The 26,820-nt window shown below is 38.7% G+C and overlaps 1 protein-coding gene across 6 annotated transcripts; it reads left to right on the plus strand.

Annotated features, from left to right (window-relative positions):
* The first annotated feature begins 1,924 nt into the window (after positions 1-1,924).
* On the plus strand, positions 1,925-26,820 carry wizb (WIZ zinc finger b). 6 transcript variants are annotated; one of them, XM_053514281.1, is made up of 17 exons: positions 1,925-2,135; positions 2,713-2,867; positions 3,401-3,554; positions 5,685-5,769; positions 5,885-6,030; positions 6,133-7,593; positions 11,888-12,409; positions 13,556-13,915; positions 18,033-18,134; positions 18,342-18,932; positions 19,336-19,815; positions 20,114-20,605; positions 20,783-21,319; positions 21,508-21,719; positions 22,052-22,283; positions 23,442-23,607; positions 24,145-26,820. In XM_053514281.1, exons 2-17 carry the CDS (start codon positions 2,766-2,768, stop codon positions 24,506-24,508), a joined length of 6,006 nt encoding a protein of 2,001 aa, XP_053370256.1. In that variant the 5' UTR covers positions 1,925-2,135; positions 2,713-2,765; the 3' UTR covers positions 24,509-26,820. The 6 variants fall into 6 exon arrangements, with proteins under 6 accessions (XP_053370256.1, XP_053370260.1, XP_053370259.1 ...); XM_053514285.1 differs by having other exon boundaries at positions 13,574-13,915; XM_053514284.1 differs by having other exon boundaries at positions 5,688-5,769.

Below are 26,820 nucleotides of genomic sequence, written 5' to 3' on the forward strand. Positions count from 1 at the left end.
TGGATTTTCTGTTGACAGTGTATTATATTTCAGATCAGTGATCAGGAAATATTTATTAAAAAAAACAAAAAACAAAAACATATAAAACTGAAAGGATGCTCTTAGGCTTTTTGTATTACTTCATATTGAAACTCATCAAAACTTTTTGGATTATTTGTTCCATACCACAATCTGTTAGTTTCCCATAAAATTTCCCATAAGAAATTTTACCATAATATAGGTACCACGGTAGTCCGATATTATCTGTACTATGGTGTATATTTCCATGGTATGTTAGCTGATATAGTACATGCACCACACCATATAAATGTGGCACAACGGTACATGTACTATAGTGTGGTATACAGTAGAATGGTACTATTAAACATACCATGAAAATATATACCATGATACTGTCAAAAATCTATTATAGATGTTCATGTACAATAAATGGTAATGTATTTATAGTATGGTTTCATTGTATGTATGTTACCTGGTAATTATGTACCACAGTGTGTGTCAAAACTCTTAAAATTACATACAATCTTATGGATATATGTGACTCTATTTTTGGTATAAAAATCACAATATTAGATAGCTGCTGAACTTTGATAGCCACTGTGGCACCCAATAAGTACCATGGTATTTACCAAAGTATAGTTGTACACACCAAGGTATTACCACAGTACCTACCATGGTATTCACCAAAGTATAGTTGTACACATCATAGTATTACCATAGTACAACCACGTTACCTACTGAAGTGCTACCTTGGTACTCTGTGTAAGTTCCACGGTGCCTACTATTGTAATGTCTGAAGTAGCACATTAATACTATGGTATATTCTAATCGTATGTAGTATAGTTTACCCTGGTATAACACATACCATAATAAAATATTTAAAAATTTTCAATAATTCCTTATGAGTTGGCATCCCACCCGTAGACCTCACAGTCTGTTGGGGCCCTAGACAAAAATTTGCACTGCCTTCGCAACCTGCCTTCAATATCATTATCATCTTATAGGCTAAATCATTTAATAACCCGCAAAATGCCACTACGGTGGTTTAGTGGTCGTCTTGCTTAGTGGTCGGCTGGGTTCGATTCCCACCTTGGGGTCTGTGTGCATGTAGTTTGCATGTTTTTTCTGTGCTTGGTGGGTTCCTCCGGGTACGACGGATTTCTTGCACAGTCCAAAGACATGCAGATTAGGCTAACTGGCGTTCTCAAATTGCCTGTAGTGTGTAAATGCACGTATCCTACCACGGTCATAGAAATGGAAATTGATACAATGGTCACCATTGGTCTCTACGGCCCCTAGTTGGACATACAGGGGCCCCCTACAGGCTACTGAGATTTCTGGATGGATGGGTGGAAATTGCCACTGCTGTAGTTTAAAGTTTGTCATCCTGAGGGGGCCCCCTACTGGCCTGGGGCCCCAAGCAGTGCCTTTGTGTCCCCAGGTTCTTGGTAAAGGCTCCAGGCCCTCACAGTGATGCTTTCCTTTTATTGTAATATAATAAAAAATGAAAAGTGATCTTGCTAATATTAGTGGGCAAAAGGAGTTTAGATACAGAGTTTTCTGTGTGAGATACAGACATTCTGAATAGAAAGCAATAAAGTAAATGCAATAAAGCGTATATGTGTGTGTGTGTGTATATATATATATATATATATATATATATATATATAAACAGACTGCAACCTATATTACAACTATATTTGGACTAGGGGAGTGTGCTTTTACATTGAACATTTTATTATTGATTATTAAAATCAGAACTGTCAAAGGGACAGTGAATATATTTTAGTGACAGCTATCTTTTTTTATCAATTTTTTTATAATAATAATAATAATAATAATAATAAAAATTGCTTAGAGCAGCTTTAACAGCAGATCCTCTTCTCCTCCCCGCTAACGTCACCCGCGCAGCCGTGGCGTCCCTCTGGAGCCAACAACATGGAGTCCGCTCGACTGCACCGCTAGAGCCCAGCGCCGGGGCTTTCTCACTGAGCTTGCAGAAAAACAAACAAAAAAAGCAAACGCGGCGTATCGATGCAGTAAAGCGGCCGCGTGTACAGACTTCGCCCGGGACTCGACATGGAGAGCGCGGCGTGCGGCTTTCCGTAGAGCGGCGGGGCGGGCAGGCCGTTACGGTGAGCGGGACGCGATTTTTTCTGCTTCCCCCAAAGCGGTATTTAACATTCCCAGGATGTTCTGTTTTCCCTGCGCTGCCACAGGGACCCTGCCACAAGTAAGTAGCAGAGGCTAATCCTGCTGTGGCTGGGCGTCAGAGCTCAGCAGACCTTCATCACTACTGTTAGCGAGAAAAGAAGCAGAAGAAGAAGAAGAAGAAGGGGGGGAAAAACCGTTGTCTTCTCGATGTTCGTCATGACAAGGACGGGGCTAAATTTACCCAAACCAGACATGTTGAAATAGGTCAGACGGTACAGGATTGCAGCGGGCAGGTGGGGCGAATGAGCGAAGGAATTCAGCACTTGGTTTTTTTTTAACAACTTCTTTTCAAGTAGCCCTTATAATATGACGCGGGTTACACTCCTTTCAAGTTGCTTTAACCCTGCCTGCTGTGTTTCTAGACGTTTACTGTCACTGCAGGTCATTGTATCCCCTCGTTTCCCTTTTATCAGTTCTCTTTTATAAATGGTAATGACATGAAATGTGCATGTTGTTGTATCTACATCTGTCCATGTCTCTGTCCATCTGTGCGACCAGAAGAGGACAGCATGTAGGTGAGTTCAGCAGATTACACGGTGCACCACCGGACCATGGAACCTGATGTAGGTCCTCTTCCCAGTATGGACCCCCATGATCCAACGTCCATCCGGGAGCTCTCGGAATCCCCCTCGCTACTCACGAACAGCTTGATGGTGAGAGGTTAAAAACACACACTAGCCCAGGGGTTCTCAACCTGTAATTTCTCCTGGGAATTAATAGAAATTATAGCTCTACCAGTTATTACACATCAAAGAGGGAAAGATCGCATGTGGGATCTTTTATACAGTAGTTACACATTTAACAATGCTTTATGAAACACTGTATTTAAGAGCCCACAAGTGTAGCCATTCCACGTATAATGAAAGGGTTTGTGTGTCGCACTGCAAGTCGGGAGACGTAGTCATAAATTGCGTCTTTCGTCCTGACTGCGTCCAAACGTCCAAAGCTACTCCTTATTCAGACAAGGCCACTGAATCTGTTATATTCATTATGTCAGTTTAACTGCATTATAAAGCCTCAGAAAACCCAATGTCCAGTTGTGACTTGAAGTATGAGATGCTATGTTCTAGCCTTTAACTTTTACATTGGATCAGTTGTTAATTCAATCATTACTAATTTTTCTGATTTTCTACAGCTTAAGCAACCCCTTTTAAATTCTAAAATTAACCCACACGCATATACACAGGCAGGATTGTCCCAAAGCGATGATTTGGAAAGGGATGATGAAGATGTAAACCTCCTCCATAGAAGTGCGTTTTACAACGAGAAAAAACACCCATCCTCAGCCTTCTCCTCATCTCTAACATGGGACTCTGATTCTGAGAAAGAAATATTTGATGGTATTTTTTTAATTACTTTAATTTTTTATATTTTTTTATTGTATAAATGTATATCATTAAGCAAATATGCTTTGCATGGTTATTCGCACTGCTTGCAAAATTATTTGCACCGTTTGTGAAAAACGAGGGGGATAAGTAAAAATCTGTAGGTTCCAAGCACTCTTTGTGAATATCGCTCTATTGGTCATTTAAAAACAGAAAAGGAACTATAATTCATTTAAGTCAATGCCTAGTCATCATTTAAAAACGACTTTTATATTAACACATTATTTAAGCATTATTTAAGTTTTTCCTTGATTGATGTCCGTACCCCAAACAGTTTGTTTCAGAACTTTGTACTAAGTATGCATTTCAAGATGTGTGTAAATCCATGCAGCCAGTGCTGAGTTGCAGCTGTTTAAGCAAACCAAGCTCTAACCCTACCATAATTGACTGGCATATGGATGCCATATTTAAAAAAAAAAAAAATTAATACAAATTTTTATTTATGTCTGATAATTATTAAGGTTCAAACTAAAGATAAATTTGTATAGAAAAACTAGACTAGTATGCAAAACTTGCATTTTCGTATAATGCAATTGTTTTATAAATTTAAAGTGGACAGTGTCAAATAATCAATAAGGAAAATTATTATGATTTCACTGCATATTTAATTTACAAGAGATATAATCAATTATAAATTGCAGCTGTTTAAATAAATTAGAGCTCACCTTGCTGAAATAGATTTCTGTAGTATGGCTATATTTTTTTTACAGATATATTATTTCTGTTAGATTTCATGCCAAAAAATTTTGTGTCTCTAGGTCGCACAGTTCTCACTTGCCTAAAATAGCAGAGTATTAACTATTGATCAAATTTGATTCCTTTATGACCTAAGGTTTTGTCTGCACAATTCCTATTTAAGGGACAAAAATATAAATAAGAAAAATGCAAGCTTAACAATCGGGTTACAGCATATGTGGTGCTTGGGGCCCTAAAAAGAACAACACAAGCAAAAAGAACCCCTAAATTTTAAGCTCAGCTGGGACTTTGTATAGTTTTATCTAACTTATTTTTAATTTCCCAAAGTTGCACATTTTTTCTACAAAGTACTGGTTTCCATTTGTCAACAACTGATATTTTTAGACCTGCCTATGTTTTAACAAGGTTGGCAATTCTTGTAGAGGAATTTTAAACACAGGCTTTTAGTAGGGTTCAAATCTAGGGATATTAGGAATATCTGTTTAACTTCATATTTATACGCTTGGTCAAAGGTAACAATGAGGAATTAGAGTATATATATAGTATAGTATATATAAGTTATCACAATTTGATTACATTTATTTAAAAATATTCCTTAAAGATTTTAGTAATTTTGCCACATATATTTTGTATAATTGTATATAAAATGATGCTATAATACAGCATTAAGTACTATATAAAATACTATTTTTATTTGGTAGTGGATAAATAGTTTTTAATTTAAATGGAAAATTCAGTGTGTGGGTGCCAATAATTCTGAAGAAAGTTATGCATATACTACCTTCTGTGCAAAAGTCTTGGACCATCCCTAATTTCTTCATATTAAATTAAATTATATGTAGATTACACTAAAAAACAGCCACAAATGTTTTACTGTGCCTAAAGTGCCTGCAGATAATTCAAATGTTTAAAGTGGTTGTTTATGTAACAACCTTAGCAGCAATCTTATGTCCTCTCTCCTCTGTTTGACCTGCTCAGCTTTCAGCATCATATAGTATAGTATTTAGTATACTAATCACTGGTCCGATCATCTGTCATCATCTGCACATGTTTCTCACTGGTTCTTGCCTTAAGTTAGATTGTTTTTGTGTTGGAATGATTCATAGGTTACTGTGTGGCTTAAGAAACAAAAAACACATTACTCTCAAACTGGTCAGGTACTGAAAATGAGAGCCTAAAGCTTGCCAAAAAAATATTTCAGGAAGCGTGGAGAATTATTCCTCAAGACTACATTAAGAATACACAAGAAAGTCTGGCTATTTGGTAGCAAAATATAAAGAAATGAATGGCTCAAGAATTTTGAAGAGTACTGAGTATATATGTGTGTATATATATCATCAGTTCTTAAGTTGATTGTCTCTTGTCTGCGTTCATATTTGTGTATGTAAGAAGAGGAACTCCAGCACTTTTCTAATCCTCATGGCCTTGCTGCTCACAGTCCAGGAAGTCTCACCTGTGAAGAAGACCAAGAAAAGTGAGTGTGATATTTAGTTTGATACATTTTCACAGAAGACATTTTGCCTGAATTTAATATACATAGCCTGAATTTACCCTGGTTTGTATGCCCTTTTCAATGCCATTGCATGCAGACTTGACTGTGGAGTTTACACAACGCCTGAAAAGCCCAAAACAATAATGTTAGACAAAAACTTGTCTAGTTCTTTGGATGCACAAGGTCAAGACAGAGGTGCATGCAGAGATCCAGGGACGGTACAATCCAGCACTCAACAATCTGGTTTGTGAAAATGCATTATTTTGCAGAGAGAAATATATATTTTTAAATAACTATTATTTCAGTATATGGAACTGAATAATATATGTTCTTATTTATTTGCAGCGGAAAAAGATAAAGTTGGACATCAAGAGTTAAGTGGGACACCAAAAGAGGGATACTTAAAAGAGGAAGAGGAGGAGGCAGGCTTTGATCATAAGAAGAAGGAAATAAAGAGTGTTCCTGAACGAGATGTATATACCTTCCCTGGTGATTCAGACCCAGAAAGTCCACCACCAGGTCCATGGGCACACTGCACCTTCATCCAGCGTCGCAGAAAGAAAAGAGCCTTACTGAGACCTTTTTCTGGGCTAAATGCCTGGCAGTGCACACCGGGTATAGGAAGAAAGACCAGAGTAAGTTCCTCCAGGGCAAAAGAGTGCAGTAAATTCATAAACGATAAAGAAGGAGTGTTCGAGTTTACAGAGGAAGAGGAGGAGAAGATTAAAGTTAAGAATGAGTCACAAGAAGTCCAAGGAGAAGTTTCCCAAGAGATTTTCACCTGTGTCGAATGTAGCTCATACTTTAAAAAAGCAACACATCTGAGGGAACACATGCAAGAACATGGTCTAGACAGTGGGAGAAAGGAACATGGTGGAGAAGATAATGCAAGGAGGAGGCGAGCCAAGAAAAATGTCTTTGAGTGTATGGAATGCGGACAGAATTTCACTGATAGGCCGGCACTGTTGGACCATCACAGACAGCATGAGGAGTCTCGGCAGAAGATCTTGAAGCAGATGGGAAAGGTGAAGGAGGAAGGAAAGAGAGCAAGCCGCAGAAATTCCAAGAAGCCGGTCACTAAAGAGTCTTTGGCCAATTTTGGCCAGTTTCTTTGTCTCAAGTGCAACTATAGCTCTGATGTGCCTCAAGAACTTGCAGAACATGCCAAGACACATACAACTCGGACCAGAGCTGGTGGGCCTCGTGTCTCACCTCGTTTCCAGAAAAAAACCTGCAGAAAAGGATGGACACAGTTTTCTGGTAATGCCAGATTGACCACAGGGGGTAGTGATAGGTACCCAACCAGAGCTTCTGTGCAATTGGGGGGAATTAAGCCTGAGGTTGATGATTTGCAGGCCAAAGACTGTGATCCACAGACTGAGAATAAGACTGATCCCATTCCAGGACCCAGCCAGAATCACACAGTAACTGTAAATCCAGCAGAACCCACAGACAAGCCAGAATTAGAAAGTGCTCAGACTGAAGCTGCTCTCCTTGCAAGTCCAAGCCTACAGGAGGAGTCAGGGTCTGCTGAGGTTGGGCTTGGAGAGGAGAATGTCTCAAACACAAAGGCTGAAACACAGCAAAAGGATGTTGGTTTCAAGGGCACAGGAAATCGACGCTCGAAACGAGTTGTTAGGCGTGTTTTAGGACGCACACGAGCAAGTAGCAGACTGGAAACCCAGTCTACTGACACTAGTGATTTAAAACTCCATATGCAAAACACTGAGGAGACCACAAAGCTGAGCCAACAAGCACCTGGATTACCAGATGCAGAGGGTGATCTAATGCTGGCCAACAAAACAGGTAAGGCAAGACAGCAGAATAACCGTGACAGGGTTTATTATTTCAATATATAGGTATTTATGTTTGTTTTTCTGCTTGGTAAGCAGTGGTTTTTAAAAGTTTTCATGAATTTAAAAGTGTAATATAGTCTGTACGAGCCTGAAACACTGAAAAAACGATTGAAATGAACATTTGGTGTGGGAGCCCTTTTGTGTTTAAAACTGCATGTTGTGCATTTCTATAAGGAAATTAGCTGGCAGGCTTTTCAGACATCTTGGAAAACTTGGCTGCCTACCATTATTCTATTCCTGCAAGGTCCCAGACACTTCTGATGTTGAGATCAAGGATCTATTGTACTGACTAATATTACAGTACTTTCTTGACCAACATACAATTATTTCTCTGCAACATTTAATTTGTTTTTGTGTTTGCAAATCTAAAAATATAAAATGTGATCTTTTTTTCTTATAACAGACTGATGCAAAAGACAAAAGAAAAATCTTTGAGAAAGTTTTTATGAAAGGATATGGTGCCTAAAACCTGGTCTCCTGCAGAGACATTGACTTTGGGTCTGTGCAGATTGTTAAGAAGCATCTGGCTTGGTGTTGCAGCTGCAGCATAGTTTGCTGTGCTCAATTTTGTGGGGCAAAAGAGAGGATAGTTTTGGCTGAAGGACAACAGGCTCAGCTTAGACACAAGTTATGCCTTGTCCACAAAAATGCCCACAGCTCTGGCCTCCAATCCCCCCCTCATATACAGGTCTTTAAAATATCAAGAGTAGTCTCATTTTCATTAGTTTTTTTGTTCATTAGTTCTATATATAGATACTGTAAATTACTGCCTAATGTTCCCGTGTGAGGGTCTGCTTAAAGGCAGATGAAGCACAATCTTGTCAGTGTTACTGTTTTTATTGCAACTTTTAATTTTGTCCTCATTTTTTTTTTTATTCCAGTAAAACAATCCTGGGCACATGATGTTTGTGAGAAAAACATATAAAACCTGGGACAGATCATATAGCTACAACAAAAATCAAGAAATAAATGTAAAACACAACATTTTACATTTGTTACTCTATGTTCTAACAAAAAAAAAATATCCATCCATCTATTTATATTAATTTAATTTGCTATACTGTATTGCATTTCACAGTTGCACTCGAAATTATTCAACCCCTGTTGGAAAATAGATTTTTTTGGCCAACTTGCAGCTGTTTGTAATAAATCGGTCAAACAAGAGCAATTTAAATAGCTCAACACAACTAATAACAATTGGTTTCTCGAAAGTCAAGCAAAAATGTGACTTTTAATGACTACAGCAGTATTAAAATTATTCCACCCCTTGATGAGAAACATTTTCGGCAGAGCCCCCTTTAGCTGTTATTAGCAGAGCCCCCTTTAGCTATTATGACCTGCTGTAAACGTGATGTATAGCCAGACGCTAGCTTCTGGCATTGTTTCCGAAGGATTTTAGCCCATTCCTAAGGGCAATGGCCCAATTTTCAGTAAGATTATTGTGTGTGTGTGTGTGTGCTGCAACTGCTTTATTAAAAAAAAAAAGTTCAATTGGATTCAAGTCAGACGATTGTGATGGCCACTTTAGAACCTTCCAGGACTAAAACCAGAACTTGGTGGACTTTAAAGTATGCTTGTGGTCATTGTCTTGTTGGAAGGACAGATGACACAGAAGTTTCAGTGTCCTCACAGATGAGGGTTTTTTTTAAGGATACTTGATTGAATCAGCTGAATTTTCTTGTGTTTCAGGGTCAGTAGCGGTGTATGTTTTGGGGTGACCTACAGTGTTTAATATGCGCCTTATAGTGCAGAGTGAAACAAATCTTTCTGTATGTCCTTTGCAGTCAGTCGAGTGTTTAACACTTACCTCCTCAGGAATCTACTGTATTTTTAGGAACATTTAGTACCTTTCCTATTTTAAAAAAAATATCCTTGTACTTGTTTGTGCAAGGCAGTGATGCCTCCACTTTATAGATAACTCTCTTGACTTTCTGACATGGGATTTTTCTGACATGCAGTGAAACATCTCCATCAACAAACTTCTAGAAAGTCCAGATATTCAATGTGTTGTAAATCAAGTACACTCAAGGCATCTAATTAGTTGGGCTCTAGACAGGTGGGCTTGAGACAACACCTGAATAACAAATTTATGTTCTAATGAGAATGAGAGATTTTATTCAGGGGATGAATAATACTGAGACTACAGAAATCATTACAAAGGAGCTCTTTGTGTTGAATTTGAAGAGATCACTTCTTATATTAGTTGCGTTGACCTATTTAAATTTATATTGTTTCAGTTATTTATTACAAGCAGCTGCAAGTTAGTAATTTTGGCATTTTTTTTTTCAAACAATTTCAAGTGCAACTGTGTATACGATATACTGATACAGATTCCACTGTAATGTGGTTAATCCCAGGTCCTATAAGGGGCAATTTGTGTGTGTTTGTGTATGTGTGTAAAGCTAAAGTAAGAGGAGAAAAGGAATCAGCCCCCCCCCTTCTCATCTTTCTCACAGTAACCCTTCCTCCTCTCTTATTTGAGACACACACACATTAACACAAAGACTGTTTTATCTGAAAAATTAACAAAGAACATAACTAATGACACTCGCATGAGCACACACTAACGGAATCACTGCTGTAAAGTAAAAATAAAACAAATTAACCTGCACTTTACCTTTGAAAAGAATCGCAACAGCAGTGTTTCCTTAGAGGGAGAGAGTGTGTGTGTGTGTGTGTGAAGGCAAAAGGAGGAGGGGTGTGTGTAGGCGAGAGGAGTAGGGGTGTGTGTGTAAAGATGCAAGGTGTCTAATGATGCGCACAGACAAAGTGCGAGTTGATACACAGAGAGAAAATGGATCTTTTACCTCTCTAATTAGACTTGCTTTTGCTTTACACGCGCACTGTACACACATGCATACAGACACAAAATAAAAGATGTTTTACGCGCACACACATGGTCACAGTCTTATAGTAAACAGAACACACATGCACGGATGTTGATTATACCAGTATGAGACGCACACTAAGACTGAGCAGGGGAGACGATTACCCACAATTCCGCAGCGCAAGAGAGAGAAAAACTATTGGCTTAGTTGGGATCACGTGACGCTCAGCGTCAAAACAAGAAGCGCAATGCGTGATGCATGATACTAGGTACTCGTATACCAAGACTTGTTTGTTTTCCAAGTCAAAATTTATTAAATCTCTTTGCTCGTCTTGTGGAACACTTGTAAACTCAATGTTACTAAGCTTAAAATAAACCTCTCTGACAAAGTGGAGGATACTAAAATATTTAGAATTGAGATGAGAAATTGACATGTATCAGTCTGGAAAGCGTTACAAAGCCATTTTAAAGGCTTTGGGTCTCTTTCAAACCACCAGAAAGCTAGTCAGAACCAGTCAGAAAACTTCAGAACAGTGGTGACCCTTCTCAGGCCTTACCAAAATTATTCCAAAAGCACAACTTTGACTCGTTCAGAAGCTTATAAAAGAACCCAGAACAACATCTAAAGAACTGCGGGTCTCAGTTAAGGTCAGTGTTCATGATTCAACAGTAAGAAAGAGACTGGGCAAAATGGCATTCATGAGAGAGTTCCAAGAAAAAAGCCACTAGTGACCAAAAAGAACCCACATGTTTGCCAGACATTCCTCAAAGAAAATGTCGACCCATCAGTTTGTGATCTCAAGTTCAAGCATAAGGATTAGGCAGCAGGACAATGATGCAAAACACACCAGCAAGTCCACCTCTCAATGCAACCACCCCCCACCTGATTAAGTCTTGTGACACCTGATCAAAGTCCAGACTTGAATCTGAATGAAATGTTGTGATGTGAACTTAAACAGGCTGGTCATGCATAAGATAAAACATTTTTCACATAGAGCTATGTAAATTTGGCCAACTCTTTTCACCTAATAAATGTGAAACTTAAAAAACATGATGCATTTATTTGGGATATCTTTGTGAAGTTTTCATATTTGTTTATGATCTCAATCAACAAGTCAACATGACAAATGTGCAAAAAAGTCAGAAAGGGTATACTTTTTCATAGCCTTGTAGCTAGCTACTTTGGACAGTTGAAAATATAAAACATTCTGGCGAGACAACCATAAAATCCCCTGTATACCTGAGTATTATAAAGTAAATTTGAGTAAATTTAATTCAAATAACTTATCTGCTTTTATTGCAACCAACCTTTTTAAAAAAAAACTCATATTTATGAGGGGTATGCTATTACTTAGCTGCAAGAAAAATGCTTTAGTAAGTCTGCTCTTCACTTAACTGACCACTTTCTTTCTTTTAGGAGAGGAAACATCTGCTCTAGCATTAGACCTCAACAACTCTCTGTCACAAAAGACCAGTGAGGAGTTAAAAGAAGATACAAAAGAAGAGACACCACCTGGTGAAAAGGATGAATGTAGCAAAAACACCACTGATGAAAATGGCAATGATGATAATGATCCTAATGATGACGATGACGAAGATCATGACGAAGATCGTGATGATGATGAAGACGATGGAAGAAGGAATGATCAAAAGGATATTTCCAGTGACAAAGAAGAGGATGAGGATAGTATCAAACATCTTCTTGATGTTTTAACTGAAGAGGAGGACGAGGAAGATGATGAGGGCATTTTGTTGAAGACTGTAGAAAAGAAATGTCCCTACTGCCAAGACTGTTTTGATAATGGAATTGGCCTGGCCAATCATATTAGGGGGCATCTGAACAGAGTTGGAGTCAGTTACAAAGTTAGACATTTCATATCCCCAGAAGAGGTCAATGCCATTGAGAAGAAATTCTCCTACCAAAAGAAGAAGAAAAAAGGTAAGGTTAACCGGTTACCGATGTTCAATTATTTGTTTTTAATAAGTGGGTGGGACGAGGTATGGGGATGTGGGAGGACGGCCTCTGAGTGACACAGGTTACTTCATTTACAATCAGAAGATTTTGAGCAATGTTTTATTTCACTAAAATGCACAAAGACAGCATTTCCACTGTTTACATTCCATACACAGTCTAGGTCATTGGATCTTGTTCGTCTGGGATTTTTATCTTCCTTCTCCCAACTGCAACACAGAATATAACTTGTTCTCTTAAATTAATCACAGGTGTAGACACTCACTTGTTACCTGCTTGTTCTCTATGACTCCTTCCCTTCCTTATACTCCGCCCTCACTCATGCCCTCACTGCCACTTTCTGACAATTATATTTAAAATATAATGAATGTGTTTATTGCATTTGTCTTATTTGATGCCAGAAATTCATAGTTACAAAGTCCTGATCTTTAAAAAGGCATAATGATAGAGTTGATGCACTTTGATTTCTGCCACTACATACAGAGTGTCTGAAAATAATCTTTACAGTTTTTTATTCTAAATAAAAAGACAGCCAGGAACTGTAGAAATACTGGGATTGTACCACTGATCCTGTAACACTGGTCCTTGGTTATTTCTGAATTCTATCTAATCTAATAACTCTAATCTCATTAGACATTCCCAAACAGGCAGTTGGATTGGCTTTACTCTGCAATTTCTTCTTTTGGGGGTGGGATTGGTCAAAAAAAAGTGTGTACGACACTTAGTGACAGACAGTCATGATCTTAAGGCAAGAACCACAGCTGTTGAAAGCATTGATGTGGATATGTTTCAGTGTACATGGCAGCACTTGGAATATCACCTTGATGTTCTTGAGCTTCACTGGTGGTGTTCATCTTTAATTTTAGTGTTCATATTTAAACAGGTTTTGATTTTTTTTTTGGATACATTTTTTTATAGAAATTAATATATAACATTTAATATATTTTTCTCTAATTATGAAAGTTGTAAAGATAATTTTCAGACACCTTATATTTAGGTGAGCTTTGTTTTTTTTTTTTTTTTCTTTTTTTTTTTTTTTTGAGGTTTGGTTTTAGTTTTTGCTTCTGTATCCTTCTGTTTCTGGCCCTGTTCTTCTGAATGCCCCATGACCAGTTGCTAACTTTGACCCAGCGACCTTCAGTGTGATGCACTGTGAGTTCTGCAGTGCTGGCTTTGACACCAGGGCCGGCCTTTCCAGTCATGCTCGTGCACACCTACGAGACTTCGGCATCACCAACTGGGAGGTCACTGCTTCACCCATTAATGTCCTTCGTGAGCTCTTCTCTAAGCGACCCGACCTTGCTTTATCCATTACCCCTGCTTTTAACTCTGAGGACAAGAAACCATGTAAAGAAGAAGAGGAGTCCATATTAGTAAATGATGTAGAAACTGGAACTTCAGAACCATTGCTGAAGATACACACATCTCCAACTCAGCCTTGGAAAGAGAGACAGAATGATGGTGGAGCTGAGGGTGAGTGTACTGGATCTTTACACATAGTAAAGCCACATGTGGTTCTGTACTTTGTTTAAGCTAAGGTCTTACCCTAAACGCAACACAGACTATCTCATCCTGGGTTTATTTGGCACCAAGATTCATGTCCATTCTCCACAATACAGTAAGACTCAGTTCATATAATTGATGTCATGTGTTTGATAGTTCTCTCTGCTTCTACTCAAATCTTCATGCTCTGACATGGACACACAAAAAGTAGTGGAAAGGAGCGACTACAGTTTTTCTTGCTGCATTTATACCAGTACAGGGTGTTCTTAGGGATAACTTTGGTTGTAGAATGATCAAAAATAGAAACCTTTAAAACACAAGTGTGGCCTTGTTTTGTAAAGGGGAACATTTTCCCCCTATGGCTCATGGGGCTTGGGGTTTGATCTTGAGCTCATGTTGTTTTTATGTGTGGATTTTCACAGGAGTGAAAGTAGCATTTTGTACTTTCTTCCCATCTCCCAGAGCAGGTGGATTGACGACACTGTGTGAATGAGTGTGCGAATGTGTGGGTACTTGATGTCCGCAAGTCCCATCCATAGTGTATCCTGCCTCACCCACAGTGGTTCATCTCAAACTGACCATGATAAAATATTTTTAGAAAATGAAAGACTTGATTAAACATGAATGATTTGGTCCAGGGATTAATATTTTTGACTACTGGCTTTAAGGTAACATAGGTGCTTACTTTATGCCTAACCACTTCAGAGATCTTGGTCCACCATTCTTAACTTGATCCACCATACAGCTCCTTTATATTCCTAGAATTTCTGTGGGTGAGTGCATGTGAATGCCACCCTAAAATTCAGACTATGGGTGTACATTAGGGTTAGAATTTGAAAATGGCTTCCAGGAAATTTAGGCATTTGGCAGACTCTGTGCTTTGTTGCTTGTTGATGGTAATATTTTAAGATTTTAAGTATACCCAGCCATAAAATGGTCACACACTAAGAATTTGTTCTAGCTTTGATTAATGTGGTGGCTAGTTCATGGGTGAAAATGATTCCACATGCTCCCAGAACCATTTTTTCACAATTTGCGTCCTGGAATATGGCCATCAGGAAAGAAAAAAATCCATTGATGTGGATTCAGGTACTTCATTTTATTACCACCTGATATTGCTGAGACTGAATTAATCTGACCAACTGAATCAACCTCAGATCATAACACTGCCTCCATCTCTTCATGCACTTCCCTTCTTACCCTGACATGTCCATCACTCTGGCATAGAGTCAATCTAGACTCATCAGACCACAAGACCTTTTTCCATTGCTCTATATTGTTACAACTCTATCTTGTTCTTTATGCTCTATAACAAATTGAATTCTTGATTAGCCTCATTTGTTTTATTGACACACCACCGTTTCCTCCTTATCCTGTGAGTTCTCATCACATTGTGTGTATGAATGCTTTTAATTTTACTTTTGAGTATAACAGACTTTTACTGTCAAGTGTATCATGATTTTTTCCCAACCCACGTTTCTTCCACAACCTCCCAGTTGTAAAAAATTTTGTACAAATAACAACCTTTTCAGTACATTACAGGCTTTTTGTCAACACCGGCAGACATTGAAAAGTAAAAAAAAGGAAAATATATATTTTTTTGCATAAAAATATAGGTTTTTGTCTAATAACCAAATGTTATTATTTAAAATATCAACAGCACCTTTTAATAACATTTAATTAGGATCAAAAGTGGCTTCCTCTAAGTTATTACAAAGAAATTCATTCTTGCTGTTCATCTAAAAACAGTAAAGTAGTAATTAATTAATTATTCAACTAATTAATTCTATGGTTAAAAATTGCTTTTATGTTAAGAAATGTAATATTTTACGAGACATACTCTAATATGGGAAAAGCCAGGAGGGCCGGGGGCTGTCACGCGTTTCCTCCGAACCACGTAAGACTAGTCGACGTCTTTTTTCGAACTGCTCGCTCACACACTGTTGAGGGCGGCGTCACACACTCGGAGGCCAGCGCTATCAGCTACCCTCTGCGTACGCGAGCTTGCAGACGCCCTGAATGGCGTAGAGCCATGCAATTAATGTGGGAGCACTAAAAACCTCTCATCCCTCCCTGCTGAGAGAGCTCGGCTAATTTAGCTCTCTCGAGGCCTCTGGCTGTGAGAGGTTACAGCATCACCCGGGAACCGAACCAGCGATCTCCGGATGATAGGGCGAGCACTTTACTACTGTAAACCCACCTCGGCTTCGTATGAATGGAGTTTGCATGTTCTCCCCGTGCTTTGTGGGTTTCCTCCGGATACTCTGGTTTAGTCCCACAGTCCAAAGACATGTATATTAGGCTAATTCCCAAATTGCCCATAGTGTGTCAATGTGTGTGCCCTGTCATGGATTGGCACCCCGTGCAGGATGTACCCCATTAAATCTTTACAGGATAAAGCAGTATAGACAATAAGTGAATGAGAGTGAGTAAATTGTGATTTAAGACCTTTATGCAGAATCAAAATAGAATTATAAAATTTTATACATACATTGCTTCAACATTATAACTTGATGTACTCCTAAAAAAAAATGCATGAGTGAAAAAATATTTTATCTAGAGAAACAGGTCATGGCGAACTCAAAATAATTTTTTAACACAACAGAACTTTGGTAGTGGTTATAATGTTTAGTATATTTTCTTTCTTTTACTCTGTTATTCCATATTTCCCTCACTTTTTCTCAACAATACATAACTTTGTTCAGGGTCACTATACATTTTTTGTCTTCCCTTGGTACTTTCTATTGTTTTTATTGTTTCTACTGTAAGGGTTTTAAAATTACACGTTGCTATGTATAGTTGTTTTATTTTATCCATGATAAATGACTTAATACTTTTAACTAATGCAAAATAAACCTAATTTAATACAATGAAGCAAATACAGTTTACACAATGGTAAGGTGTGGGTTACTTATTAACATCAGTAGTAAACATTAGCAGATTGATTGTGCCTGATTGTGCACTTTAATTTTACATTTTAATAAATCATGCTTTAAAATAATTTAATACTAACAGGGAATTAACAGAATTAATATTTTGATATTTGGTTTATGGAAATGAAACAAAATTTGTATATATTTGTCAACACTGTCACACAATAAGTCTCCAACTTTAGATGAATTTTCATTGTGCTGATGTCCTACTGCTTGGGCCCTAACTAACCTTCACTTTACTTTTGAAAAGAATCCCGATAGAGCAGTGTTTCTGTTAGAGTGTTTGTGCATGCATATGCGCGCGCATGTGTGTGAAGCTGAAGTAAGCTAAGAGAGGAGACGAGGAGTGAGGGGGCTACTGTTTGGTAGCCTGTTTAATGCTTTACTTGTGCGCACACACACGGTCACAATGTTATAGTAAAGTAAGAGTACACACACGCACGGATGTTCACTAAATGAGTGACGCACACGCAGTGAGACTGAGCATGGGGGGGGGGGGGGCGATTACCAATAATTCCTTAGTGCGTGAGAGAGGAACCATTTAAAAATGTTCTCGTCTTGTAAAACATTTGCAGTTAGTCGCAATCCAAGTTTTCACTGTAGTTAAAAGATTAATGCTAAACATAATCTGATCAGCTTTAATGGAATCAGTGATATTAATTCAGGAGCCCATGTACATGTCTGTCTGTCTATGGTCGAGGTTAAACTTCAGGCAGAGATATATAAATACTGCAAAAGATTAATTAAATTCTGTCCAGAGGCCGATTTAAGTACCCAAACTATCCCTTTAAACTCTCAGGATTTACATTCCTACCTATTCCTTTTAAAGTGGTTAAAAATGTATTGTGTGGCATGGTTTAAGATAAGATAATGTAATATTACTCTTTTATACGTAGTTGTATATGATGTCATTAATAAATCCCTCAATAGTAGGGCAGCTGAATAATTTCGACCACTTTAATGGTCATCAGTAATTGTACTTCATGTAGTAAAAGTAGGCTGGTGTGCAGTCCTTCTATTGGTTGACTAAATGAATTTTCTTCACGCCTTTTTGCTTCAGAATAATTATTGAGCCATATTTATATCCATAATGTGTACAGCATCTTTTATTGGGTTTATTTTTAAAAAAAGGGTTTGTGTATGTTACTTTGTAGGTGGGAATAAGAAGAGGGAAGAAGATAAAAAAATGCAATTTCAGGATGAGTTTAGCTCCAGCCCAAACAGCTCAGCTGCTGAAGATGAGACTGAGCCAAAAGGTGTGATTACCTCAGCCTCCTTCTTCAGTGTGATGTTTACATTAATAAAATTAACATTAATAGTTATGACATTAAAATATTCGTAAAAATCTGTTTATCATCTAAGGTATAGTGTATTTTTGTCCTTCCTTATTTGCCCATTTTGCAAGTTCTAAACAAGAAAGTCTTGACATTACTCATTTGTTTGACTATCATAATTCTCTCCAGGTTCCAGTTTGCTGAAGTGTAAGGTCTGCTGTGCGCTGTTTGAGACAAGGAGAGCTCTGGCTAGCCACACTCGCTCTCATCTGCTCCAGTTAGGTGCGGGCGTATCTGAAGGCAGTGATGCACCTAGAGATCTCTACAAGATAACCAAGGAGGCCACTGACTCCCATTTACCTGCCTCATCCCCCTCACAGTCACCAACACCATCACCCAAAAGCACTCCCAGTCATGCTTTCTGTGTTGCTTTGCCAAGCCCCAGCAGGAACACAGAGTTTGAAGATGAGCCACAAGACATTAAGCCGCTCTCACTACTGTGTACTGTAGCAAAATCTCCGCCTTCCCGAAGCAGCCCCTCACCATCTGGCTTGCAGCCATCATCTCCATTTGGGAGGTCTCCATCCCCTTCACACTCTCTGTCTGCTTCCCCGTCCCCAGTGCTAAGGAAGGCGCCAATCTCCTCGTTGCTGCCCGTGTCTTCCCCACTGCGCTCCCATGAGCACAGAACTATGTCAAGGGCTCACAATTCAGCCTTGTCCACCAGCTCATCCAGACCACTCTGGGCACCACAAGAAACAGAGGCTCCCCTTAATCTCAGTAAGAAAAGAGGGTATATAACTATGCATGGGTATATAACAATTTACATTATAAAGAAAGTAAGGGAAAATTAGTCAGCCGTATAAGCAGTTTGCATGTAGAAATACAAATGTTAACACCATTAAATTAAACAATGCAAAATAGAGTAGTCTGATGAGTCTGTAAACATTTTTAAAAACCTCTGGATTAGTTGTACTTTTAGGAGTCAAAGAAAGTATTCAAGCTGCATGGTCATCACTCAAAACTGACCAGAGTAAAGATTTCGTGGTCCTGAAATCCATATATAGATTGGAGTTTCATACATCTTTTTTTTTAATGAATGACTTTTTATGGCCAATAACAATAGCAATTTACTTGTTTAAAATTTAACATTTGAAAATGCTATTTTCCCCTCTGTTCCTAGCAATGGATATGGATTCTAATACAGACATCATATGCAAGCTATGCGGTGCCTGGTTTGAAACGCGCAAGGGCCTCTCAAGTCATGCACGAGCTCACCTGCGCCATTTTGGCGTTGAATACTCCGAGTCCAAGGGGTCACCTATTGACCTGCTCAATACACTTATCCTCACTGATGACTTCAAGCGCAGGATTACTTCCTTCCGCTCTGACAGCCCGGAGGACCTGAGAGTGCATGGAAACAACGCAGCTCCTCCCTCTCCCGCCACATCCACACCTCCTTCTGCTTCCAAGAGGCCCTTCCACTCTAGCCCCGTCCTATTAAAGAATGCATCATTACAAAGTGGTGTTGGCTCCAAAGCTACCTCCTCGTTTTCTTCTTCCTCCGCCCACACCTTGCACAGTCCACCCATTAAGAAGCTAAAACATTCTTCACAGCAGGTCTTCCGTCTGAGTAGCAGGGAGATGATGTCCATTCCTTTAGGTGACTTGATACATTATATTATGTTTTTTTTTCTGTGCGTTAAAGTACTCTTGTAAAAGACAGTTTTTGATTGGAAATGTTCAGCTTGTCATAAAATATTGAATCTGTAATAGCGTTCATAAAATCATGAGAGTAAATAGACAGTTGGGATTGAGGGTCGTTCGGCACTAAAACTGGGGAACTTCATAACAGGCTATTAAAAATGTCTTCATAAATACCTTCGTAATTGTTAATTTAGGTAGAAAGACTGGTCTTGCTTGTATTAATATCAGCTTCTTTTTTGTCTGTATAATTCTAGCTGAACCAATGAAAGATGTGTGTTGTGAGTTTTGCGGTGAGCTTTTTGAGAACCGCAAAGGCCTCTCCAGTCATGCCCGTTCTCACTTACGTCAGCTGGGCATTACTGAATGGTCTGTAAACGGCTCGCCCATCGACACACTACGTGACCTCATAACTCGCAGAGGTTTGCCATGCGTCATGCCCTTGAAACCCTTGAAAACTTGCTCGTCCTCTCCAAGCCCAGGACCCCCTCGGACATTACACCGGTATTCTACTGCACAAGGAGGTGTCCTAGGCCATCAGAAATTCTCTTTCAATCAACACCAGCCAGCCAAGATGGCTGTATCAGCACCTGTCACCAGTACCTCCTCAACAGTATTAATGGTCAAGCCCAAACCCGAACCCGAGCAGGTGGAAGTTACTGTGACTGGAGAGGGGCATGAAGGATATAGCTCTGAGTCACTGCATCCAAGCTGGATGAGCTCAGATAATGGGCGCCCCATCAACCTATGTAAGTAATAAATTTGTGATGATGATTTACTTTTTGAATAGTAGAAATAAATATGTAGCACAATGGAGATGTCAGTCTAGCACGGCAGCATCCTTAATTAAAAAGTGCTGGTGTCTATTTTAAAGATATTGTGTTTAAACACATGTTATTGTGTATTCTTGTCATTAATTTTTGCAGTAATGACCCAGGAGAGAGAACCGCCTCGTGATATCCGTTGTGAGTTCTGTGGCGAGTATTTTGAGAACCGCAAAGGCCTCTCCAGTCACGCCCGCTCACATTTACGCCACATGGGTATCACCGAATGGTCTGTCAATGGCTCACCTATTGATACACTGTGGGAGATAATGAGGAATCAGGGTACCATGCCGGCATCTGCTGGGTTAGACGTAAAAGTGGAACCAGACCAAGACAGCAGCTCTCCCTGGGACAGTCAAGGGTATCAGTCATCCAGAGTCTCAACAAAAGCACCTATTAACCTGCCCCATTCCAGGTCACGTCTCCCAAAGCATGGATTTGGGTCCACTGGGCTATCAACTACCCCTTTAGCAGGGAAGTTTCTTGGTATGAAACCTATTGGGAAGAGATTCCTGGGAACTGAAGGCCACCTTGGCCAAAGGTCACCACCAACCCAGTCAAAAACGTTCTCGCCCTCACCACAGGACTTTTCATTTAAAGGAAGAACCTCCACAGACAAGTATGGGGTAGGGCGCACGGGTAAGAATTATTATTATTTTATTTTTTTTGGGTTAGATTGATCAAAATGTTCTTTATATTACACTTCTACAGTATTTAAATTTTATATTAAACAGAGGATTGATGCATATATTTGTAGAGCTTTACAATCTTTAAATTCACATCCTTAAATACACTTGGGTTTATGATTTTTCTATGTCCTTGCTTAGATGCTAGCTGTGAGTTGTGTGGTTTTGCCTTTGAGAACCGGAAGGCATTGGCCAGCCATGCTCGGGCTCATTTGCGACAATTTGGTGTGACAGAGTGGTCTGTGAACGGTTCGCCCATTGAGACATTGAGTGCCTGGATGCGCAGCCGGCCCCAAACAGTGGCTGAGCTGCACCGTAGCTACCTATCACATGGGCATGTTGCCCAAAAGAAGGTAATATGTTGCATGAATAAAAACAGTATTGCTGAATGTGTTATCCTTGTTTCTTCGCTGGGAATGTCAATAATTGTACACTAATATTCTGTTAATCTGTCAAGGTCTTGGGAAGATTCTGAATAAGTGGATTAGGGAAATTTAGTGGCGCATTGCTGCATGATTAAAAACTTTTGTCTGACTTAATACAGCATCATAGTAAGCAATTAAAATTAATCTGCACTACAGGCTTTGCCACGGTCTATTTGTTATTTTGCTACAATTATTTTGCAAAGAAGAAGTATTATTTTTCATATTTATCTGATTCAGACTTTGTGTCCGCTGTATCACAGAAGCAGCCAGCAGCCCAGTGGGCGTCTTTAACACTGTCCCAGGGGAAGACTGTTGAACGACAGATCATGAACAGTTCATGGAGTTCATTATCACAGGCAGTAGAGGTAAAAAATCGAAATGGCGCCTCGTTTCACCATGGCATCAGTACCCAGGATAGGGGACATCAGTCTAGCAGTGCCCTTCCACATGTGCAAGTGGCTCGGAGTGAACTTAATGTCCGGGTGACACGAGGTAAGAACACTTGAGTGATACAGTATACTGTTACAGATGTGCTCTTCTGTTTAGTAGAAAAACAATTAGCATTTGACAATGCATTGTTTAAATTGAAAAAAAGGAACGGCAATGACTTTTTGGTCCGTGCCAGTTCTCACACTCTCTCTCTCTCTGTCTTTTTTGCTTTTAGTGTGTGTGTGTGTTTGTGAACCGGCACGGTGACAAATTACGCGTGCGCACACACATAACGACAGACCCAAACACACACACACACACACACACAGCGCCTGCGCGCATAAAACAGAAACACTTATCTGTTGGGATTTTATTTTTATCTTTTTTTAATTTTTTTTTTATTAATAAAATAAAAACAAATTTTGGGGTGTGGAATGAATAATTTGAGTTTCCATTATTTCTTATGTAAAAATTACATTTTGTTTACGAGTGTTTTGGAAGACGAGACCCAGGGTCGTAGCCCAAGTACATAATCCAAGGTTCCACTGTATAATATTTTAATTTAATACAGTTTTATTATATATTTGATTCATTTTGATCTTATCATTTTGATTCATACACATTTACATTTTATACAAACTTAAATAATTCTTTTGATTGTGTAAAGCTGCTTTGCGACAATGTCAATTGTTAACAGCGCTATACGAATAAAATGTAATTAAATTGAATTGATTTGAATATTAATTTTAACAATGGACATCGACACATAACTTAAATTTCAGCTATACATTTTAAGTGTGTCCCTAATGGACATGCCAGAGGTGATGATGGAAAGGAAAAACTCCCTGAGACGATATGAGGAAGAAACATTGAAAGGACCTAGACTTAGAAAGTAATCAGTTCTTATCTGGGCAGATATAGTGATTTTTTTTTAATCATTTCCCTTTTATATCTGTGTACTATACATTTAAAAACTGCAATAGTGCAACCAGGAATGTATGAGGTTATGTGAACCTAACACCGATCAGCCATAACATTAAAACCATTGAAATTAAAACCACTTAGGTTTTGGGTTTCATTTACAACAGATTAACAGTTATGTCTTTGCTTGTACGTGTACATATGGAGTTGATAATATTAGAGGACAAGACACTTAAAAATACCTCTACTGCATAGTGCTTTTTCACTAATATTCTCATTTCTACTCATTTTTTTTACTAGGCATTGAGCGACGACCCCTGAAACATCCTTCACATGTTGATGGTGGGGAGAGAGAAAGCTGTCCTCCCAAACCACCTCGCTCTAGTACTGTTCCTGCCCTTGTGCCAAAGCCCCCTTCCACCTCTCTGGTCAAACTTGTGGGTAAAATCTACTCTCTCAAGTGCCGGTGAGTTGTAGCTACAATATCTTCAGGTCTCTCACTGTGCTGGTGGAGGCATATTGTTTTCACTTTGTCCATGTCTACAGAGCATCTTGAAAAAATTAAATATTGCAATTTTTTTTTTTTTTCTCATAAAAATTCTCATATATTCTAGATGTCTAAAGCCTAAATGTTTTAGTTTTGATGATTAGGTCATGCAGCTAATAAAAATCACATGGAGATTTTTTCTTTCTAAAAAGAAAATACAGTAATATGAGCATTTTGTAAAATTTTTTACATCAATTTCCATATTCCGGTAGCGGTAACCTTTACGTGTCTAAAAGTAAGGATGACATTTAATATGTTGATGTTCTATATGACCCATCCGAACACCTAGCACACAATTTGACTCCTGAGGCCTCCTCGGTCCACAAAGAACTTCCATATAAGCTCTGACCAACGATGACCAAGTCATTCACCTTCCTGCAGAGATTTAAAGGTTTATTTTCCGAGTAATCATATTTCTGACAAAACAAATAACACTGAGATTCATCTCATTCTCAGGTTTTGTGATGTGGAGTTTCATGGCCCCCTGTCAGTGCAGGAGGACTGGATCAGGCACCTGCAGCAGCACATTCTGAAACTTGACTACAACAAGCCAGCTCCCACCACAAATAACACTCCAGCCAAATCTGGCATGGCTGTTCCTGAAAAGCAAACCTCAGCTACTACCTCCATTTCTATTACTACTACAGCTACTAAAGCTCCTACTCCCACCTCAGCCTTGAGTCTTAACCCTGCATCTGTATCTATACCATGCCCACCAGTGTCTACTCCTACTTCAACGCCGACCTTCACAGCTCACACACTGACCAGCCCAGGAATCCCAACCAAGGCTGAACAGGAAGTTGATACTCCTCCCACATAACGCTTTTGTCTTTTGTATTTCTCTTCCTTCATTCTGTTCGTGCTTACTGTTATTAAAAAAACAAAAACAGTGGTTAGTAAGAGCATAGCTTACTACCCGTTTATTCTGGCCAACAAAAGATGTTTTAATTCTTATACTTTTGATTAAATTTGTTTGTGTAATAAGGTATTAACAGGTCAGTGGTGCTTATGGAGGTATGTAATGTAACTCACTTGCTGACTAGGTCCTTCTTTTAACTCTTTTAACGTTGGATTTTAAAAGCATATGGAACAAGTTCTTTATTTGTACTAGACATGGAGTATCTACATAGTTGTTGCTAATGAAAGGCACAAAGATATAAAAAAATGTTTTTGTCCATCCAAAATTGTTGTAGCACTTTTTCTTTTAATGTATTTTCCCCCGAAGCACTTACACCAAGCCTTTAGCCCTCTTAAAATAAGCTTGTCATGGGAGACCCCTATTATTGGTTAACAAAGTTGTGCCATCATTAGGTATGAGCTGTTTGGGCTGATATGCCCTTGCTCAAACTTTTACCATGCACCTTACATGATTTCATTTTTAATGAGTCCTAATGTAAGTCACTTTTCCCCCTCAGAATTCTACTAGTTTCAACAATTTACGAGACTCTTTATTTTATTTTTACATAATTCCTGTTTTTTTTTTTTTTTTTTTTAGTAAATGATAAAACGCAGATAATTACTTCATAAGGGTTTAAATAAGCTAATAAATACTGTACATTAATTTGTGTTCAATATAACCGTGATTAGAAGAAGAAAAATAGCATTCTACCATGTCTCTTTAAATGTTCTGACTACTATTTGTTGTCTGGGTTCTTAAAGGCCGGAACATTACTGTTGGTACTGTAGAAAGTTGGCAAGGTACCTGCACAAGCAAGAACGTAATCATTAAAAAAAATTCAGTGTGCTTAAATGTTAAGTGAAGCCTAGTTTGCTATTTGCACATTAGCTTACTGCACCCACTCTTAATGTGTCTCTTCCATTTGCTTAGAACTTTTTTTTAAGGAACTGCCCTGTATTCACAGAATGGAAAGTTGGCCTAAAATAAGGTAATTCATGTTTTTGGTGCCTGCTTTGACTAAAACCCAAATCCCTGTGCTAATGTATTGCACTTTTGAATGTGCCCTTTTTTGGATAGATGACAAGAATTTGAATGTTTGGCATATGAGCAATGAGTTGATGCACTTTTACTCAAATAGCGGAGTGTATGTATTTGTGCGTATACATGCATGCACTTAAAAAGTCACGCGTGTCTTTGCCATATAGCCGCAAATCTAGTTTTAAAATAGTTTTCTATAGCACATTTGTGTCCCTGCCAAGAACGTCAATGCACTGCGCCCATCAGTGTGAGGCAGAACGTGCCAAAGAATCAGTGTGACATGGGACAGTCTCTTAGACTACAGCTGTCATGCGCCAGCTCCTGACGGAATGGAGAGAACAGATTTTGTCTTCTCAAATGGTGGAAATCATGGACTGTGGTGACTCAAAGTCCCTTCTTTGGATTGTATTGTACGAACTACATCTGAGAAATACCACAAACCTTTGGTATGCTGGATATTAATCTTGGGACATTTATGGTTATTGCTTGATCCAAGAAAGGCCTCTTTGGATAAGTTATGGACTGACAGAACTATGTAGCTTCACATGACTTTAGATGGTAATCCATTTCTACACAGTGAAGCAATAACAGTATGGTCACATGACGCAAACTATGGAGGTTCGTTTCACTACTCGTCGCATTTCTGTGACTGTTAGACTTGCAGCATTCCTGTGGATTATGTACCTATATATATTAAAACTAGTTCCAGTCTTGAGATATGATCCTGATCAATTTATCATGAGTTTATTCCAACTATTCTGTGTATTTTTTATTGCCATTTGTCTATCTGTACTTGCAGTTCAAAATAAGTGAAATAGAACAAGTGTTATTTTTTAATTATTGGTGCTCATGAGTTAAAGTAGATATGAATGGTTTTATAATGTTCAGTGCTTAGATCATGAAAATGCCCTTACATTAAAGGACCTCAAAGATTTATGTCTTGATGGAGACTGACCCCGAGATGAGCTCATATGAAATGTGCCAGACAGTTGGTCTCCTGTAAGACTTTCCTCAGCTAGATTGAACTGGTTCAAGACGTGTGTTTGTGTGTGTGTGTGTGTGTGTGTGTGTGTGGAAAGGGAGCAATGTAGACAGAAAAATGAGAATGCTAAGCTGCCATGGATTAATCATACTGTGCACAAGCATTAGAATGATTCATGTGAATCAACAAATCATTAAATGTGGTCTGAATCATA

This window comes from Clarias gariepinus, chromosome 16, assembly GCF_024256425.1.
Source record: "Clarias gariepinus isolate MV-2021 ecotype Netherlands chromosome 16, CGAR_prim_01v2, whole genome shotgun sequence".
Lineage (NCBI taxonomy): Eukaryota > Metazoa > Chordata > Actinopteri > Siluriformes > Clariidae > Clarias > Clarias gariepinus.

What these genes read in the sequence shown, in the direction of transcription:
- wizb (XM_053514282.1), top strand. Translation starts at nt 2,766, where the DNA reads ATGGAACCTGATGTAGGTCCTCTTCCCAGTATGGACCCCCATGATCCA. An exon ending in ATCCAGCACTCAACAATCTG is followed by an intron (nt 6,031 to 6,132) that starts GTTTGTGAAAAT and finishes ATTTATTTGCAG; the next exon opens with CGGAAAAAGATAAAGTTGGA. An exon ending in AATGCTGGCCAACAAAACAG is followed by an intron (nt 7,594 to 11,887) that starts GTAAGGCAAGAC and finishes TCTTTCTTTTAG; the next exon opens with GAGAGGAAACATCTGCTCTA.